The 21,564-nt window shown below is 40.5% G+C and overlaps 1 protein-coding gene across 4 annotated transcripts in view; it reads right to left on the reverse strand.

Moving 5' to 3' along the window:
- Nucleotides 1-21,564, reverse strand: part of CDK14 (cyclin dependent kinase 14) — a 482,473-nt gene that overhangs the window by 225,088 nt on the left and 235,821 nt on the right. For all 4 annotated transcript variants that reach the window (XM_054020506.1, XM_054020507.1, XM_054020508.1 and 1 more), the window contains 2 exons: nucleotides 16,952-17,014; nucleotides 2,294-2,417 (listed from right to left, as the gene is read on the reverse strand). In XM_054020506.1, coding sequence (XP_053876481.1) covers nucleotides 2,294-2,417; nucleotides 16,952-17,014 — 187 coding nt within the window. The remainder of the gene's footprint in view (nucleotides 1-2,293; nucleotides 2,418-16,951; nucleotides 17,015-21,564) is intronic.

Consider the following 21,564-nt stretch of genomic DNA (forward strand, 5'->3'; position numbering starts at 1 on the left):
TCATCTCTAAAAAATGTAGTAAATTTGCCAAAAAATGTATTGTTCAAGATATCAAAACTATTTATGATTTTAAGTCAAATTCAGTAAATAGTTTTAGCCAAAAAAAATTTTTTTTTTGAAAATTCAGAAAATTTCATTCCGCCAGAACAATATATTTATGATTTTTCATTTTGTGAAGAAAAACAAAACATCATACTTTTTTAGTTCAAAACTAACAATTTTTTTTTTTTCTGATTTTCAGTTTGGCTACTGAACCAATAAATCAGCTATTTTGTCAACTCTACCCTTGAGGTGTTTAGATTCTTATAAGACTATAACTCAAGTTACTTTCATATCATCCTTGGATCTCTATATATTTAACAGATATGGCAAAACGAGCGATTTCAACCAAGAAAATAAGTCACCTTAAACTGCATATATTTCATCAGAGCACTAATGTATATTTCACTGCAAGCATAAATACCTAATGATCCCCCTATGTTTCATGAATTTCTCTAAGAAATGGAATTTTATTCTACAATATATCACCCCGGAGAGCAGAAGTCTTTGAATTTTCTTTTAAAAAAACATTTCTTGTTCAAATCTTGTAGCATCTTCCAAGTATTAAAAAATAGCAACAGAAAATGGTGAGCAAGGCTATACATGACTGGTTTCAGATAGTGTTTCTTTAAGCTGCTTCACAATCTACAGACTAATCAAATTTATGTGAACTGTGATCATATGAAGCTCGATTTCTTTCCCCAGCACATAAGCGCGCACACAGCTGTTACTCACAGTAACTTTAATTACAGACAAAATCACCACTAAATTACTAGTGAAATTGTCAATTAGCATGTAAGGCACCCTCACTACACTTGGTAAATAGAATGGGAAGCCGAGAGTATAGGGTGGGCTTTTTTAAAAACAAAAAACAAAAAGGCACCTCAAGAAGCTGATGGGCCACACTCTCATCTGGCATAAGCTGATGTGGTACTATTGAAATGGACTGAGTTATGCTGATTTTCCTTAGCTGAGAATCTGGTCCAGAGTAAGATGCGAAACTCCTCAAGCACTCTGTCAGCATTTGGAAGCTTACACTTGATAAAACAAAGTGTTTTTTTAAAGTCACCAAGACTTGGTCCACACTAGGAACTTATGTTGGTATAACTACGTCACTCAGGGGTATAGAAAATCCATACCCCTGAGCAATGTAGTTATACCAACCTAACCCATGGTGCAGAGACGGGGCTGGCTCCAGGCATCCGCGTAGGAAGCGGGTGCTTGGGGTGGCCAATTCAAAGGGGCGTCACTCCGTCCAGTATCGGGGCGGCACATCCGGGTCTTCGGTGGTGGGTCCCTCATTCCCTCTCTTCCTCTTTGAGCTGCCACCGAAGAGAAAGAGAGGGAGGACCCACCGCTGAACTGCCGCAGAAGAAGCGGCGTGATTGAGCTGCTGCCGAAGTGCCGCCACTCTTTTTTTTTTTTCTGTGCTTGGGGCAGCAGAAAAGCTGGAGCCAGCCCTGTGTAGAGAGCGCTGTGTCTACGTGTGGAGGTGGAGCACCTACACTGACAGGAGAAGCTCTCCCAGCAGCGACGGTAGCATCTTCACTAAGTGCAGCTGCGCCGCTGTAAGTGCGGACAAACCCCAAGAAAAGCATTACCATTTTCCACATCCACACTGGCACTATCCTTTAGAGGAAGAGGCACTGCTACAATAACTGCTAGAAAAGGAGGGTTTTCAAGGAAGTGTTGAGAAGGGACATCCTTACAAGGAAGGGGTGAACAATGTCTTATACCTAGATGCTTTACAAAGGGGATCAACAATGGATACTGAAAACAGTCCATATAATCCTTGTTTCTTCTAATCATCAGGAAGAACATTACGGATTTCTTATTTCCTCAAGCCTCATTCAATCATTGGTCATTTCATGAAAGTTAAATCTTACTTCCAGATCTTTATGTCCCCATGACTAAACACACAAATGATTGTCCACTAGACATGACCTGTACGTCCTTAGACCTTTTCAAAGGTTCTCTTCTAAATCCTAAATCTTAAGTTATGGAGATAACGAGAACAGAACTCCTTTCAGTGTTATCATCCCTTTCTAGTAGGATTTGGAGTATTTATTTATTTTCCACTCACTCCTTTTAATCAAGTATTATGTCGACCATAATCAATTTCTTAGCTCTAGAGAAAAAATTACAATTATCTGCAATAAAGTAGGTGTGTCTAGGAACAGGAAAATCAATGAAACCATCTGTCTGCCATTCCCAGAACATTATAAAATAGACTTTTAATTAACTGCTTTCCTACCAAAGTCTGCCAGCTTTAATTCCCCCGTGTCACTGATCAGAAGGTTCTGTGGTTTCAGGTCCCTGTGCAAAATGTAACGTTGGTGGATGTAAGACAGTCCTCGCAGCAACTGAAATAAAAATAACTGAAAAAGAGGGGGACAAAAAAAAATGACCTCTGTTAATATTTGTATGTAATGAGCCAGATTTCTATACAATCTGCAGGGCATTTGTATTTTATGGTAACAATTTCTCATGGCTCCACCATCGTATAATTGCCCCCTGATCCAATTTTTTTAAAAAGGTTTCAAATGTAAAAATAAGGAATATATTTTGCAGAAAACCATCTCCAATCCACAAACCCCACCGTATCAAACGTTGAATTTACCTGATTTAAAACAACACAAGAACAATACTTTTACAAGCAGAACACTCAGTTTCTACCAAATTGCAATTATATTCCATTTATCCATATGGCCTTAGTGATTAGGTGATAGTCTGGAGACAGATGTGTATCTGTACTAATTATAGGAAACAACAGTGTAGGGGGGAGACAGGGCCAGGGAATGGGATAGGGGAGCTAAAACAAACAAAATATTAGGGTATAAACAACGATCTCTGGTTGTCCAAAATGATTTGCAAATATGATGCAGATAGGGTTTCCTCCCAAAAGGTTTATAGGAGTTGGCTGAGTTTTTTATTTAAAAAAAAACAATAACACAGTTTTCATTGAAATTGAGACTATTTTCCACACACTAAAAGGTCTTTAAGTTAGGTTGAATTTGACACTCCTTGCCAGTGCCCCTTTTAAATGTCCAACAGACTCTACAAATGCTTTAGTGTGTTTAGTTTTTCTTTTGTACAGTTGTGCAATTTGCTCTTATGAAAAAGAGCTAGATTTTTTTTGTTTTCAGATTTTCATGCCTCTTCTGCTAGGCACTGCCACAAAAGGATGGCAAATCTTACCCTTTGTATTAACAAATATCTGTTTTGTTGAATGCTGATTTCACAGAGGTTGCCTATGCATGCACTTTTTAAAAAAAGCTCTGTCTGCTTGTACACAGGCTCTTCCTGGTATTATATTTATTGGAACAAATATTCTGGTTCCTATAAGGAAACAGCGCAGTCCCCTGTATTTTAGATGTGTGAGGTTCAAGTACCTGGCAAATAAAGATGCCCTCCTGCAAGCCTGGGGGATCCATACCACCAAACCCAAAAGATTTGGAAAAAGTCAACATAGGCACATTAATAGTCACTAGTTAGCTAGCAACACAACCCTTACATTTATTTAAAGACTATTCAAATGAGAAAACATAATAAATGAGGTTATGAAATCTGATTATAGAAGAGAATAAAGTCTGACATGAAAGGAACAGAAATGTCACATTACTCAAGTTGAAACAGATTTAATTACATTCCATTTTCCCCCCAAGTGCAGACACAATATACTGTATGTTTTGCTATTTAGTGAGGGCACAAAGAGCCATATCAATCAGCTTCTTGCCCAGGTTCAGCTTAACAATGTGCTGAGGAAACGTAAGAGCAGTATACTGTTAAAAAGAAAAGAAAAGAAAAGAAAAGAAAAGAAAAGAAAAGAAAAGAAAAGAAAAGAAAAGAAAAGAAAAAGAACAAACAGCAGGAAAGTGATAAGTAACATACTAATTCCTTTGTGAATTGTAATGAGCATAGAACTTGTGGTACATAAAAACTATTTTTAGGGCAGGAAATAAAATTGGCTTTCATTGTAGCCTTAGAATTTAGACTATGTATTAAAAAATTATTGGGAAGCCATTTGATAATAGAAAAATATGAAATAGGGCCAGTTTGCTCAATCATCCAAGAGGTATTTGACCACAAAGATGGATTTTAAGTGTGCAAAGAAACCACAAGCATTTCAGATTATTAGAACACTATGATACCGAGAATTCATAAATAATACTTTAGTTAAACTGCTTTTAAGGCTAAGGATCAAAATGATCTTATGTGCTATGTCCAAGTAGGAAAACAAAACAATACAATTTCATAATGAACTAAATATAATGAATGACAGGATCTCTGAGAACAGAGTTGGAAACAAAAACTCAGCTTTATTCAGCCATCAAACATGTAGATTTCGTGATAACTTCCATGATGAAGCTAATTAATTTTCTTGCATAGGTTACTATGATCTTAATTGTCCTCTACCATAGGGGGAGGGGAAAAATGGGAGAAAAAAAGCCCATTAGAAACTTTATAAGGTGAACCATGTTGCATTTTTTCCCTTCTTTCCTGAAGGGAAGAGTTTTGTAATCTTGGCCTGAGGAAAGACTTCAAAATAGAGCCCTAGACACAGAAAACCCTGTATCATGGAAAATTGGCAGCAAAGCTTCACCACATGCCTTTATGCCACTGGCCCTTTCCACCTCCTTCTGAACCCGTCTCCACAAGACCCTCACCCAGGGGGAGCAGAAGCCCTGATGTGGAATTCGTGCCACGTGGATAACCATTAACTCTCACCTAAATTTCTGATCAGATATCAACTAGGTTGAGAGGACTATGTGCCTCTTATAGTGGTCATCCCTCTGGCTTTATCCTCTCCCACCTGCAATATGCCCAATTCTAACGGTCACGGAGCCTCAACCTGGTGGTTTGTGGGAGGGACTCTGAGGCAGAGTGAGAGTATGCAGCTGAACCACAGACTCCTCCTAGCTCTGCCAGCACATTCAGCTCTCTTCCACCTGTATAAGCAGAGGGGACCCTACAACTCTATGTGCTTAAGTTGTTCTGTCCAAAAAAAGGTAAACAAGTCAAGTTCTGTGGACACTATGGCCCTATTAACACTCCTGCTGCAGTCAATGACAAATCTCTTATTGACATCAATGGGTAGAAGGTTCGAGCTGTGTATGTGGGTGAAGGGGGGTGGGGGGGAGAATTACAGACAGACAATAAGTGGGACTTTTCCTGACATGTTATTAGTAAAACAAAAAGTGGTATCAAATAAACCAGGCTGCAGGACTGTCAACCTGTGATTATGAGACTATGACATCACGCTGTGCATGTAGCGTATAATTAGCAAGAACTGAGGTTTTGGTCATTTTGAAACATTATGATGGTGAATGAATAGGTTAGAGGAGTGGCAGAAAGTGGCAAGAGAAGGAGAACAGAAGTAGGCTCCATTGAAGTAATTTTTTTAGCTGTCGGTCTCTGGAAAGAAACAACATGATGTTACATGATGATGATCAATAATCTTTAAAAGCATCCAGTTACAAAGTTTGAAACGTGGCATTTGAGACCTTTGCTTATTTAATACAGCCGTGAAAGAAGCACATTCTTGCGATTACAGTTATACTGTCTGCACTTTAATCAGAGTAGCTGTTTTTCAAGAGGGGGCTGCATGCAGGCCACATATTTTCAGATATATTAAAAGGTGTTAGCCATGTTTAAAATATAAGGGAAAGAAGCACAAAATGTTAACATCTACGAGAGACAAAACCAGATATCGCGGCTCTCCATGTAAGGTCTGGACCATTCTCCCCAGTGTTCACAAACAAGGCCTGATCCAAAGCTCATAGAAGACAATGGGAAGATTCTCATCAACTTCAATGGGCTTGCATCAAGCCATCACAACAGGCTGTCCATGTGCAGATCTCAGCTGCCTCCACAGAACTGGTCCCTGCCTCCAGACCCCACAGATGAAGTTTACTGGGTTCAGGGTACATGGTCATGGGAGGGGTAGAGGCTGGACAGGTTGATGTGGAAGAAGTTTGCTCTACAGGGGGTGCAGGAATGCACATCATCCCTCTCCAGACCCACATAGATTCTCCAGACAACATGAGGCTCCATTACCTTTTCCACAGACCATCTTGCGGGGGGGGGGGGGGGGGGGGGAAGGGGGGAGGAACCCAAGAAGACTTGGGCCTTGCAATGCCTCAGGAGACTACCAGAGGCCAGAGCTGGTGCAGATGCTCAAAGGATTTGCCCGGTTTACAGGCTAGCCCTGCAGTCCTTTCTAAGGGAATGGGAGGTCTTTCTCTGGATGAGATGACATGGAGGGATCTGTATCAGAACCCCCTCCTGTGTGTTTTACTGCAGAAGGGGATGATCTGGCCTTGAATGTGTACGCAGAGAGCTAGGTAGAAGCTTTCATTCTACAGCACACACACACACACACACACACACACACACACACGTCCAAATCCTAGCCTCACTTTATCCACAGCATGGGAGTTCACATGGAGCTGAGCACCTAAGATGGACCTTGCACTCAATGGACAAAGATTAGAGTACGGCTGGATTAGCGTGCAGATCTGTAGCAGAATGTCTTGTCTTAAATCATAATTCAGCATTACCAGAGTTGACTTGACTTACACACACAGAGCATAAGCTTTATCTTCCTTGATAACATAGATGCTACTCATGTGATGCCTATCAAAAAGTGTACCTGTGGTGTGTTACTTAATCATTCGAATTCTCCTTTGTGTATTCAACGTGAATCAATCCATATTCAGTCTTAATAGGCAATCAAATCTAAAAATACCAGTAATGAAACCCGAGATGCCTCATGTTTGAAACCAGTCTATTTCTCCTATGATCCAGAGGATACTGTAACCTCGGATTAATTTTTGGTTAATTAGGCGGGTGAGTGGAAGGGGGCAACACATACAACAGTCTCATATAGCTAGTAAAATAAACATGACCATATGTCATACTTGGTTAGGTTTTTTTTTTAAATAAAACATTAACATAATGTTAAAAAATTCTATTTGATCTTATGAATTGCCATTAAGCAGAAGCAATGACAAATGTCTATGTGCGACCTCTGTTAGCAAGTCCAAAGCTGATCAAGTGCAATCTCTCTTACCATTGTAGTTTTGTTATTCTTTTTTCTCCCCCATCATAATAACCACCATGAGATAAAATGTAACATTTCATTTCTAACAGTATCCTGGAGATTTATTGTGCTTTTTTAGGTCAAAGCTTTATAGGCTCTCATCTCAACAGTCAGGAGAAGAAACTTCAAGAACAAAGTGTTGACTTGACATGGACTTGCATCCCAAAGAACAAAGGATTTTATCTGACTAAAAATATTAGCCAGAGTTAGCATGATCTCCACTATCATAATAAGCTTTATTTCAGTAAAAGCTGGACCTGTCTTAATTTCCCAGAACCTATTGGACAGGCTTCTCTAAAAAGCAGGGTTTGAAGATATTCTTATCAAAACCACATTCTTAGAGGCTTAGAGCCTGCTCTTGCATTCCTTACACACAGAAAAAGTCCCATTGAAGTCAATTTCACACAGAACTATTCAACAATGTACCCACTGGAATGAAAATCTCATCCAGATTCTAAAAATATACAGAAATTTTACACTTGCCTGTAGCAGAACTGTAGTGAAAACAGCTCAGAAAGTGTTAACTAGCCAAGTTCTATATTTGATTTCTCTCATCAGTACATCTCCCACCTACATGCTAAAGTCATTTGTAATGAAGGACAGTGCGCATAATTAACTGAGCTTGATGATACTCCTTTCTGATCAGTTAATATAACATGGTGACTTAGTAGCTGATATTCAATAGGTGAAAGATTCTTTTCATTTCCTTTTCCAGAACCATTGAGATTAAAAACTCTCCCTTCTACCTTTCATCTCGCTGATGTACTTGCATGCTGAAATAGTTCAAGAGTGGCTCGTATTGTAATACATAATCAGTTCTAAGATCACTATTTCTGAGGATGTATTTTTTTCTTTTCATCTTGAATATATTTCTTTATTTTAGCTGAAGCATAAATGTATCAAAATACATATGTTCAGTGAATGTTTTTGCATACATTTCTCCAGTCTCACAACATATTCTAGAAACTTCATGAAACTCGCATGTTTCTTAATACATTAATAAAGGTTTTGCATTTAATGTTCACTTTTGTGCATGGGATTAAATCATTACTGTCTAAGTGGCAAAGCTAATAGAAAGTAGAGTGAAATCCTGATGACATAGTTAACGTCTGATCACTAGAAAGTCTCATTTAAAAATCAATTCTCAATGCTATCTGTAAAAGACTACCTTAATTTGGCATGACATTATTCTGTCTGTTTTACACCTGCTTGTTCTCTGAATGAGGAATGAAAAACAGCAACTTCAACCATATTAAACTACACATCTTCCTATTTGGCATATCTATTAAAATATTTACACCAACAGCACCACTAATTTCAGTGAACGTGACAGATATTTCACAAGTAATATACTAGTTTTATTTTGTTACAAAACCTGATCTGGGAAAATAAGAAGAGCAATCATGACACGTAGATATTTTAATCTAAAAACGTCTTTTCAGCCAAACTATGGCGACTCAATAGGATAAGTAAGACAAGATATATTCTCATCTAGATGCATGAGGCAAACCCACCATCGCCCGACACTTTGTCATGGTTTAGTCATCTAAACTCCTGTTCATCTAGATGATGAACTACCATGGGAAGTTTCTACAAAAGTGCCAAAATTCTGGACACTTTCTGATTGCTACTGCTTGTCAGTCATCCTGATAGGGGGCAACCCCTCAACTCTGGATTGGTGGAGCCAGAGTAAAGATGGTTTCTTTTTTCCTCTCTTACCTGCTGATCATTTTTTCCAGAGTAAATAAATAACATAACACAACGTGATAAAAACATACTTTATAGGACACTCCCTCGCTGTTATTTTTTAGTAATGAATACATATTGTAACTCAGTATTATTAACCAATGGCAGTTTCTGTTTAGTAACAGCCACCGGGTAAGTCTGTATTATTGGATTATTTTCAGAAGTCATATTTCAAAGATAATAAGCCACATTTGGTTAAACATAGAAGAGGTTAACTAACTATTCCTATATTCTAAATGCTTCCCTATGCTTTGTGCTCCAGATTATTCTAAAGGAGAAATCAGTTCACTTATTCCTTTTGCAAATATAAATATTTATAAGACAAATACCCTAAGGCTTTGACTCGGGTTGTTAATTTCCAGATTGGTCATTAGCTCCTGAAATTATCCATTTGTCAAGAATAGATATTACTTTAAAAACTATAACCATTAGTTAAGGGATAATGTTCATGATGGAGGAGTATGGGAGGCAATAAATGAATTCTGCAAGTGACGATTAAGCGACAGCATGAAGATGAGATTTTTTTTAATAAGAGCACACACCATTTATTGTATATATATTTCAACATTCTCAGCATTATTCTGTACTTCCTTTTTTGGAGGCCAGTAGTATAAGCCTACGTTTAATATATTCATAATCTTATTATTTGGGATTTGTACTCATACACCTTCCACTGCACGGTTCTCTCCACTCAAATTTTTATCTCATTAGATTCTATGCAATCTTTCAGTTATATTTCTCACCTACTATCTCTATAATCTAATCCGTTCTCCTGAATAGTTACACACACACAAATATTACAGTATCCCACAGAGTTTTGTCATTCCTCCATATTTCACTAATACCTATTACTTCAAAGCCCTCCCTCACATTCCAGTTCACCTATTTTTGTATTTTAAAAATAAAACCAGATGCAGTTTTCTTGCTGCAACCTGAATCCTGCAATCTTTTGCAGAGTTTAGGTTGCTGTCCTGGGAAACAGGAGATCTTAATTAAATTCTCCGCTTTGCCACAGACTCAGTTGCCCTCTCCCTGTGCTCAGTCCTCCAAGGATGTTGTGCAAATGAAATAAATGTGTGGTGCTCATATAACATGGTAATGACAGAGACAGACCGGACTGTAAACCGGGCCACTTTCAGATACTAGATGCAGTCTTAATGGATTGCTGGGGGAAGATTGATTCTCCCTGCACCTAAAGCTCTGCCTTGGGGCACTGATGCTCTGCATTTGTCCAAAATGCTGTGGAGAGAAAGGCTACACAGAAGAAGGAGGAAGTCAGAGCAGTAGTATTAGATGGTGGAGGGAGTGAGCTGCTCCTTCCATCCCTTTTCAATCAAACGGGGTCCTATCAGCCTGCCTGTTTTGTCATGCTGGATATTTTTTGGATGGGGAAGGGGGAAGCAGGAAGAGCAGAGGGCCACAAGGAAGGGAAAAGGTGGGGCTGTGGAAAAGGCTTCAGCAAACAGGTGAATGCAGAAAGTGAAGATGTTGATCACATTTGGACTGAGATAGGAGGGAGATGACATGGAATACCAGTAGAGGTGGCTGAAACATGTTTTGCAATAGAAAATTCCTTTTTGATTGAACTGAAATTTTCATTAAAAAAAATCAATCTGTATTTTTTGTTTTTGACAATAACCTCATTTTTTTTTTAAGAGGAAAAACATTTGATGAAAGCAAAAAAAAAATAGTTTTTGTCAACATTTTTCACAGGGAAAAATAATCACAACCATCTCTAATTACCAGGCAACATCCCACATCAAAAGCAAAGCCAATCCCAGACATGTGAGGCCAACGGCTTAAAACTTCTCTCTCTCCAGTGGACTTGAAAGAGCATCTTTGGTACCAGGTTGAAGAAACTCTGAGCTTGCCCATTCCTATTAAACCGCTCCCTAGAGTCTCAGTTAATAATTACCTTTCCTCCTACCACCCATACATCTAGTTAAGAGTTTGTATCTCATATACTTATATTTTCTTTATTGACAGCTTTGGTAGAAGCTTACTTGTTACCAAATGTGAACATGAGTATTTACTGAGAACCCACCAAGTGAAGATTCTATAGGGCCTAGTGTTTGGAGTATCTGGGGTTCAACATTTGGCTCCTCAGCAGGGCCGGCTCTGGCTTTTTGGCCGCCCCAAGGGCGGCTGGAGCGGAACAAGAACAAAAACAAAAAACAACAAAAACAAAAAGCGGCCGTGCCACCCTAGGATTGGGCAGAATGCCGCCTTCAACAATCTGCCGCCCCAAGCACCAGCTTGCTCAGCTGGTGCCTGGAGCCGGCCCTGCTCCTCAGGCCACTACAAGGCATCTAAACGTATTTGGTTCATTGACACTCACATTTACACTAATCAGGGAAATGGGGTGCATCAGCTAGAATATAAAATAATGTACCAGTCCCAAACTAAAATCCAACATCCAAGCAACCCTGCATCTCAAAGGGTCTAAAATGCAAATTTTGAGATTTGGGCCCAGGAGAGAGAGATTTTGAAATATTTACACACACACACACACACACACACACACACACACACACACACTCTCTCTCTCTCTCTCTCTCTCTCTCTCTAATAGTTTGGGAAGCAATCCTTTTTGTCTTCGTTTAAATATGATGTCCCAAGGTTTTTACAATGTAGATTATTTTGAGATCTTCCTCTTTATCCTTGCATACAAGAGTAAGCAAAACATTACCACTATTTTAAATGTGTTTAAATGACAAGAAATAGTATCAATACAACCACGAGGAAAGGCAATACGTCAAAGGCAATACCCAAGACGACACTAGTAGTACATGTGTTGATTTTATTCCACTTGTAATTTTGTTCCTAAGATAAAACCCTAGGCAACTGCATTGTCTTCAGCTGGCAAATAAGGAATAAAGAGGATTCATAATTAGGCTGGGATGTCCCATTGACACCAAAATATTAATTAAGGATGCCTTTGTTTCCACATACTCTGTGCAGTGACTGGTACCAGAAGTCATTGCATTTAGTATAAATGTTATTTCACAGGAAATATATTGTATAGTATTCTGCAGAAAAAAATTATATATATTTACATATGTATAGTAGCTTATTGCTAATTACACTGGAATGTAGGCTATGGGTATACACTTCAAGAACAAAGCTGAAAGTTGAATGCCTTCAACCACCTTGGGAAAGCATCTATAGTTTACTATCAGAGTGTAGCCCAGACAGTCTAGCATGGCTTACCGTTACTAGAGTATCATTGCTTAATTTGAAATTATATTTTAAAAACTGATCTGGGGAAGGATTTTTGCAATATTTCCTTCCACCATGGAAAGTACTTGACAGTGGAAGGAAGGAATATAAACACCCACTTCAGGCAATTCTGACTAGATTTCTTGTAAAATCGTTTGTTAACCTTTTCCTTCTTTCAGGTGTCTTTTTTGCTTGCACAACCTCCTCTCTTACTTTCCATGAGCCTAGTTTTTCTACTGTTTGTGTCCTTTGGGCCATTTTCATCTCCCTCTTGCTAGGGAAACTAAACTGGGAATATTAAATACACAAAAAATTAGTTTTATGGGTTTTTTTACATGGAAAAGAGAGTTTAAAAAGTGTCCCGTGAGGGGCTGCTGGAATCAGGAGGTCAGCTAGGAGAGAAAGCTGGCCAGTTTTAAACTGCCCCTCCTCCCCCTCTGCTTTTCTTTCCCCTAACACACTTCCTGAACTAGAGTTCTTACATCAACTAAAGAATCTAAATGCAGCTCCTAGTTTCACTCCCTACTCAAGGACACATTTCAAAGCTGTCCAGCTGCTTCTTCAGCATTGCTGAATGTTGTGACTAGGCTGGCAGGGTGTCAGGAGTTTGGGCTTGCAGTTAGACTCCTTACCTGCTAGCTTACCTGCAGGCAGTCTTAGGAGCACAGCTGGACCCCAACTGAGTTCTCCTGATTGACCAATTCGTGCAACTGGCTGAGGGGATCAACACAGACCTGCTCTTAAGACCAGCAGCGGGATGCTGGCTATTCAAAGCATTTGCCCACGGCTGCAATAACCCTTGTGCCTGCTTGTTCCCAGGCATGCCCCTGCCTTGCCTCACTCCAGGTAATTCAGTTCCGACCTGCGGCTCTGATTTGTGACCTCAGCTCTGACCCTTGGCTCCAGCATCTGGCCCCCGGAGACCTATTCCAGGCTACCAACCCCTCTTCCAACCATGAGGCAACACCATCCACGCCCTGATCCCTGACACAGGGTAACCAGCAGTTTTCCTTTGAAGTTCTACTGCAAGAGAAGCACTAGCAGCAGGGCTTAAAGGGATGGTGCTACGTTCTCTCCCAGCCCAGCCAAAGTATGCAGCAAAACTGGAGAAACAGCTGAGCAGCCTTGAAACATGTCTGAAAGTTGGAAGCTCAACCAGGAGCTATATGAATGGGCTAATTCTGATGCTGCCTCAGCTATTGTATAGGGTCTCCTCGCAATACAACTGGAGTTCGGGAATTGGAGTAGACATGCAAAGCACAGAAAGGCCATGCACACCCTGGCCAGTGATGAGCTCAGCTAGGGTTACCATATTTTGATCCTCCAAAAGGCGGACACTCCACAGGGCCCCGGCCCCGCCCCCAGCCCCACCCACGCCCCGCCCCAACTCCGCCCCTTCCCCAAAGTCCCCGCCCCAACTCCGTCCCCTCCCCTGCTTCCCGCGAACATTTGATTCGCGGGAAGCCTGAAGCAGGTAAGGGGTTGTGGGGGGGAGGAGGCGCGGCCCAGTCTGGCCCCCCCGGTGTCTCCAGCCTGGGTCGGCTCGGGCCCTGGGGCCCACCCAGCACTGCCGGTCCCCGGCCCGGCCCCCGGGCCCCCGGCCGAGCACCCCCGGCCCGCCCAGCACTGCCGGTCCCCGGCCCGGCCCCCGACTCGGCACCGCACCGCCGGCCCGGCCCAGCACCGCCGGCCCCGCATGTCCCCATTTTCCCGGACATGTCCGGCTTTTTGGGATTTCCCCCCGGACGGGGATTTGGAGCCCAAAAAGCCGGACATGTCCGGGAAAATCCGGACGTATGGTAACCCTATATTAAACACACACACACACACACACACACGTACATATATGTGGACATTTCCCCTTATTTCTTTTATTTAACCCATTTACCATTGTGGGCATAAGGATACATACAGGAAAGATACATTGAAGAAAAAATGGAGAGACTATTATTAGGCTTATTTGATTCCAAAGATTTCCTCTGTCCTTCAGATGAGACATTAATGGCCTGATCCAATGCCCACTGATGTCAAGGGGAGTCTCTCTCATGAATTGAAAGGACTTTGGAAGTCTTTTTGGCTTATGTCAGATGGTTGTCCAGCTGAAAGTTAAAGAATCTGTAACACTTTGCAAAATAAATAGGCGTATTTAATTCATTGTTTAATAATGACTGAGACAGCTCAAGAACATGCTCACAGAATTAGTACTGAGAGAGTAGCAAGGAGAGAGAATCTGCAGGGAATAAAGTTACTGCAGCCCAGCTACTTGTAAGAGACACATGAAATGATAACTATAGTTCTAGGAGGAAATGATGCGGCTTATTTTCTAGCTGAAGAATGTTTCTCTAAGAGATTGCAGCACCTGGGGAGGAGGGGGGGATGCCAAATTTCACTCAACATTTACTACCAATGTGTTTCATATTGTTTTATGAGTCATCAAAATTGCCTGAAATTTCAAAATATTCTCACAGAGTAGTTTGTGAAATCCACTTCTAGCTCAAAATGTCAAGATTTCAAAATGCCACACATTTGAAATTTGCCAAAGAACTACGACAACCATCGCGTTGTCAATTTTGGAGAGAAAACAGAAAGGAGAGAGATACAGACCTAGACATACACAATGGCAGGTGGTGACAGAAAATGCCAAGAATGTATGACCTTTGGAGCCACCTCCAGAAGTGGTCTGGGCATCCATACTAAATCATACACCCCGTTGTCTGTCAACCCCATTGGAGAGCATAATGTAAGCCAGCTTCCACACAGGGAAAGTAAATACAAAAGCATTTTTCAAAGCAATATTAACCACTTTAACAAAAATTACATATAGACCTAGTGATGTGGAACCTTAAACATTTCAGAATCTGGATACTTACCCAAAGTACCTAAAACTATGGATGGTAGCAACCCTCTGCTACACACAATCCCTCCCATCTTTACTAAGAGCAGTGGTTCTCAAAGTGTGAGGCACATCCCCTTAGAGGGGCACAGAGGAACATTCGGGGGGCGGGGCATATGGTGGGGCTGGGGCTTCCACCCCCACTCCACCCTCAGGCCAGCTCCACCTCCAACCCATTCATCCCCCAGTCCTGCTTCACCTCCAGGTCCAGCTCCACCCTCCTATCCGTCCCCAGACCAGCTCCACCTCTAGCCCCAGCTCCTCCCCCATCCCCACTTCCGCTCCCAGCTCTGCCTTCAACCCAAGCTCCACTGCTGAGGAAGTCTCAGCTATGCAGTAATGGGGGGTGGGGGAGAAGAAGTGGACAGATTCTGCTACTGTTAAGGGGGCGGGGCGTGACAGGAAAAGTTTGAGCCCCACACCCCAGTGCTTTGGAGGCCCACTCTCCTCTCTGGTATCTTCATAAGGCCACCAGGCAGGACCACTACACCCCTAAAGCCCTGAAGGGTCTTTGGGATGTGAAGTAGGCCCTCCTCCCCCACCCCACACTTATGCAGCAAGTGTGACAGAGCCAGCAGCACCAACAAAAAATGGCTCCTGGTAGTTGGCTGGTAGGTTGTCTAAATTAAACATAAATCCTTAACATGGTTGCTACATAAGTTGCCTGTGTGTACAGAGAAAAGTATTTGCACCACAACCACGTATCACAACAATGCTTAAAACATGCGTACTGTTGTAGCATGCACAGAGCATAGTTTCAATAAGAATCACTTTATATTTGTCATATGAAAATACCAAAAGCACAATAAAGGAAGATTTCATCCTTTAAAAAGCTATTATGATCCACACAGACATTGAGCTACAATTATGTACTGTAGATGGTAATTTTAGTGGAAACAAGGGACAATTAATCAAATGACCATTATACTACTGTGATCACCACTGTACCTCATACATTTAAATAATCAGATTCTTTCCTTTTTTAAAAAATCTTTTATTTTTACTCTTTTAAAAACACCTTTTGAATTTTCCATGGGAAAATCTTTACTTTTTTTCATGAGCTCTTCTATTTCCCTCTCTTCCCCTCACCCCCTTTTAAAAAGCCAAATGCTGGAGTAAAATTCTCAGCATAGTAAGTGGGGATTTAAAAATTTCCACAGCAGCAGAACAATGGGAACAGTGTCAAAGCACAAAACAAGTTCAACAAATATTACCTGGGTGGTCTGTACAAGTAAGACATACTTTGCATGTCTGATTGGCTTCTGTTTTATGCTAAAATAGTTTGGCTGACTTCCTAGAAGGTGACTGAATCGAAATGTCAGAAGATCATTCTTCCCCGCCTTTTCATTAAGCCCAAATAATACAAATATCCATCTTTTGATGCATACTGTGTGATACTCAATATCTGACTTTCTATAAACAAAAATAAAATAAAGTTATGTCTTAAAACTACTCGATAAAAATGACAGTTGAAAGTTTTTATACTGCATTTATTTTTAAAAAGCATTATGGACAAAATATTCAGCTGCTATGAATCAATATAGCATTGATTAGTCAATGAATCTATACTGATTTACACTAGCTGAGGCTTTGTCCCTGATAGTTCAAAATATTTCAGTCAAGGGTCTTTTGGGGGTTGGGGGAGGGCACTATTTCTTATCTTCAAAGCAAGCAAGCAAAGTGTGTTCTACCACATTAAAACAATATTTATACATTAATTTTGGCTCACCATCTATTTACACTGTTCCCATTGTTCTGTTGTGGGAGTGTTTAAATTACAATTGCATTTTCATTTAAAAAGAAGAAAAAAATGCAACATCAATAAAATTAACTCGGCCACTAATTTTCCTTTATCTACCAAGGAGAAAAGCTTCAATGAAATATTTCACCCTACCTTCAACACAAGTTTACTGTTACTATATTCTGTTTGAAAGTGTCCTTTTAACTCTTACCTTCACATTGTCTGGATGAAGTCCTCCAGGATGTTTGTCCATGTACTGACATAAATCAGTGTGCTGGAAAAAGTCAAAGGGGAAAAAACTGTATTAATATCCCCATGACTACAACAGATTAATATTCTTCCACTTCAAAGTCACTGTTTTCTCTGGACAGAGCAAATGGAAGTAGAACACATATTTTCTCAGTTATACCAGGTCTTTACCTCCAGGCTCCATTCTTATTAAGCACCTCTATAACTTGACTCATAAGGCTATTTATAAGAACTAAATTGTATCTAGTTTCCTTCTCATCTCTCCTGTACATGGTTAATTTATTAATTTACATCTCAATCTAGCATACACAATAGGTCATCTCTTAACTTATAAGACTCCATATTACCATCAATGCCCTATAGGTAACATCATGAGGTGGGGGAAATCATATAAGAATAACATCGCAAATCCTGCTCACGCTATTTATATAAAACACATTTGGAATCAATGTTTCATGTGAGTAAGTCAAGCAGAATTCTGGCCCAGGATTATTTATAAAAATTAAAATAGCTGTAGAACAGATTGCTGAATATTGTTCGGTACAAAAAAAAAAAGATATGATGAAACATGGCAACACGCACGTGTGTACATGTGTGGATGATTATTAGAGACATCAGAAGCAGATTCATAGTGAAGATGTGTTGAGGTTTACACTTACAACAGAATTATAATCAGTTTCTCACTTTAATGATTTAACATAGTCTCTGAATTTACCACAATAACTCTCCAGAAGACAACTGAATTCTCTATATAAATTCTTAGGAAACATTTGAAAACACTCTCTTCTTTAAATTTCCCCCCATTTTTTCCCTTCACATTTCTTTTGGCTCTGGCCAGTACACAAACTTTGTCAAGTAAGGTGGCATTTTGATTCTCTGCGCCGTACCCACAATGTAACTTCTGAAATTACAGTCAGGACTGAAAGAAAAAGTATCAGTTGGTATAACTGTCAACACACTGGAATTGATCTTTCCATTCGGGAACTTGGATTGCATCTGGGGGGAAAAAATCACCTAGTATTCCTGCACAAGATAGTTGTCAATGTATGCATTGCATGCAGGGACAGGCCAGTTGGGTCTAAGCAGTGATCCAGGTGAGAGTCTTGGATATAAGTTTTCTTCCCCAAGCCAGGATAGTTTCTTGGGTCTTATTTTACTACCCATACTACACTAGGAACCTTTCTTATATGTTCATTCAGAAGCCTACTATATACCTACCCACTAACATTTCCTCCAGATAGGATTCAAATTAATATAAGTAATAGCCACTCCATACTTTGTTGCCTTCTTGCTTCCACATCTAAGCTATCCTATATTCTCACAACCCTTCTCCAGTGTGCCAATATTAGAAAATTAATGTGGGACTAAATAAAATTTGCTGAAAGTATTTTGAAATTGGTAAAAATGTAAATATATCATTTAAAACATTATTTCTTTAATGCATGCTAAAAGATGCATAAATTCAGTTGGCTGGGCATTAGCATGTTTCTTTAAGAAACTATGCTGCGGCCTAAAGACAGCAAATATTCTGTGTGTAGTGGAAATTTCTAGGGGGGGGGGGAGGGTGTGTGTGTGTGTGTGTGTGTCTCTCTCTCTCTCACAGGGAAAAGGAAGGGGAACTATTCAAATGGGCATGAAGCTATAAGCAATTTCCTCCCAAACACAGGCTACGAAGAGTAATGTTTATTGGTTTAATTTATACTGTAGTTAACATATCACTGAATAGTCTAACAAAGAAAATAAAAGGTTAGCTCATGCATTTACTTCCCCCATCAGTAGGGATGCCAATTTTGGTTGGACGTATTCCTGGAGGTTTCATCACATGACTTAGTCGTTAATTAAAAATTAATGTTTAATTCCTGGAGACTGCACGACAATCCTGCGGGGTTGGCAACCCAACCCGTCACTGTTAGTGAGAGTTAGTTAAATTGTATTCTGCACAGAGGTTTATACGTTAAATGTGATCCTTTTACTTTCATTTTTTCCAGCTCTAAAATCCACTTCAGTATTGGCTCCCCCATCTGTCCCTGCAAATCTTCTGGGACCATAGCAAGAACTAGCTAATCACTCTTAACAATTCATTACTACATTGAACACTCAAGATTCTGTTTCATTGATTGATGATTATGCTTCCTTGATGTTGATATAAAGTCACCTTTGTCACCTTTTAGGTGTTGAGAGATTGATATTGCTTGAGCACTAACTCTAGCACAAACATATAATGCCTTTTGGCAAAACATCTGAAACATCATTCCTGCAATGAGGTAAATGTTTCTTTTCCAGTTGGTGTGGAATAAGTTTGTTCCTCTCAATCTCTCTCCTATTATAGCAGAAGAACGTCAACCTCCATGGAATAAAATTTTATCTTGTTTAACTTTAATGTGAATTTTTGAATAAAGACAATTTCCAGTGTTTTTGATAGAAGTCTTAGTCAAATTTTTTTGACAAAAACCTCACTGAAATTTCCTTTTTAAAAACGCATGATGAGAGATGAGCATTGCCCTATACCATGTATATTATAGACATACATGCATTTGACAGCCCTGTCACACCTGCCCACATCACTGTGGATTCTCATACCTAACAGGGCTGCAGTTCAGGCAACCTGGATTTCCCCTGCAGTTCAGCCTTCTAGCCACTGAGGATAGCATGGCACAGGATGAGCAGAGAACCTTATTGACTCCTCCATCCCTCCCTGCTCTCCACATCTGGCTTGCAGTCAGCCAACAGAGGAGAAAGTGTAAGAGATGTAGGGTGTAGGCCATCTAGCCTAATGGTCACAGGGGGCTAGTGTTATGAAGTAAAGGACGGTCACAAGGAGGTAGTCAGCACACAGGGATCAGAGTAATTGCTAGAGCCAGGATCAATAGGCAAGAGCCAGGGTCAGAGTCAGGCCGGGGTCAGAGACCAGAGATCAGAGAGAGGTAGTTACCAGGATGGAATTAGGAAGCAAGAGTCAGGGTCAGAGTCTGACATGGGGGTCAGAGACCAGAAAGCAAAGTGAGGTCTGGAATCACAGCAAGCCAGAGGTCAGCATGGTTACCCAGACAACTTCCTGGGGCACCCTTCAGGGGTAAATAGTGAGCATGAGCCAATCAAAAGGCTGCAGCGTGCTGTTACTCTGGACCCTTTAGATGGTACGTCCTGCAGCGCATCTTCTCCATGGTGCTTCTTAGACATGGTTCTATGTGGCCTCCCAGCGGCAACGTGGGAATGTCAGCTGCCCCAGACTCTGCAGACCCAGGCTGTAGTCCTGCAGATCCTTGCAGGGAGGAAGCACCAACAGTCACTCCAGTTCCATCCACTCCACGTCCTATCCAAACACCAACAAACTGCAGATAGAGAGATCTCTTAAGCTACTCCAACTACTCCACTGTCCCTGATCCACCAACTGTCCAATATCTACTCCAGGCAACCCTCCTGGCTGCCTAGGAACTTCCACATCAGAACAACATCTTTCTTTCTTTAAGGAAGACCTCTTGAACAAGTTCTCCAAGATACTAAGCACTAGGGTGACCAGACAGCAAGTGTGAAAAATCGGGATGCGGGTGGAGGGTAAGAGGAGCCCATATAAAAAAAAAAGCCCCAAATATCGGGACTGTCCCTATAAAATCGTGACATCTGGTCACCCTACTAAGCACCAAAGAACCTATAAATATCTGGGATGTAGGTCTTGATACAGTTATTTCCCTTTGGTTGTAGCCAGTTGTGAGGATGATCACATTCTCCATTTATCTTTCAGTTAGTACTCTGTATAGTTTCTCAGAACACAAATGACATCTATAATTGTGATTTTAGTTACAGTTGCTAATCTTCCTTCCAGATTCTACAGCCAGAACAACTGGTAGTGTTGTGTTCTACATCCATGGTTCTCTCTTTCAGGCATGAAAATTGATTGGTTGCATTTGTCTGCACTGAAATTCCATGCTAGCAGTGATGCATGCTATGGCAGAGAACCCAGAGGTCCACGCTTTGCTATGAGAGCAGCACAGGCCCTCAAATGTTCATCTCCCCCTTTCACAATTCCAGACACACGGAAACCTCTAATACCTCTTCACCCAAACAATGGAAAGAAAAACAAAAACAACTCCCATTTTTGGACAAACTTCAAAAGTTTGCTCTAATGGGATACTAACTAGCAGTCTCCAACATCACCAGGCATGGGAAAGCAGCCTGTCCCCCATATAAGATGTTGTTCTGTATTAAAAGAAAGAAGCAGGTAGGTGTTACCAGTTACTGTTCTGCTCTGTCAGGGACTCAGTGAATGCACACACAATTCCATGCTTTGTCACTTCTATACCTTCCGTTTTCAGTCTGTGCACGCTATTATTTAGCTCTGTTATATTATCTAATTCTGTATAGCAATTTGAGATACAGCCCCAAGACATTTTACAATATAACACTGTTTTATCCTGTAGTCTTAGCATCCAATGTACTAGAAATCTGTTTTGTTTTTTAAAACTAATATCCCATGGACACCATGGATCAAATTCCACCTTAATTTACACACAGTCAAGCAATACTGAATAATAATTTTTCTATGATGCATTCCCTTCTAGGGTCTCAAAACACTTT

Source organism: Malaclemys terrapin, chromosome 2 (genome assembly GCF_027887155.1).
Source record: "Malaclemys terrapin pileata isolate rMalTer1 chromosome 2, rMalTer1.hap1, whole genome shotgun sequence".
Taxonomy (NCBI): Eukaryota; Metazoa; Chordata; order Testudines; family Emydidae; genus Malaclemys; species Malaclemys terrapin.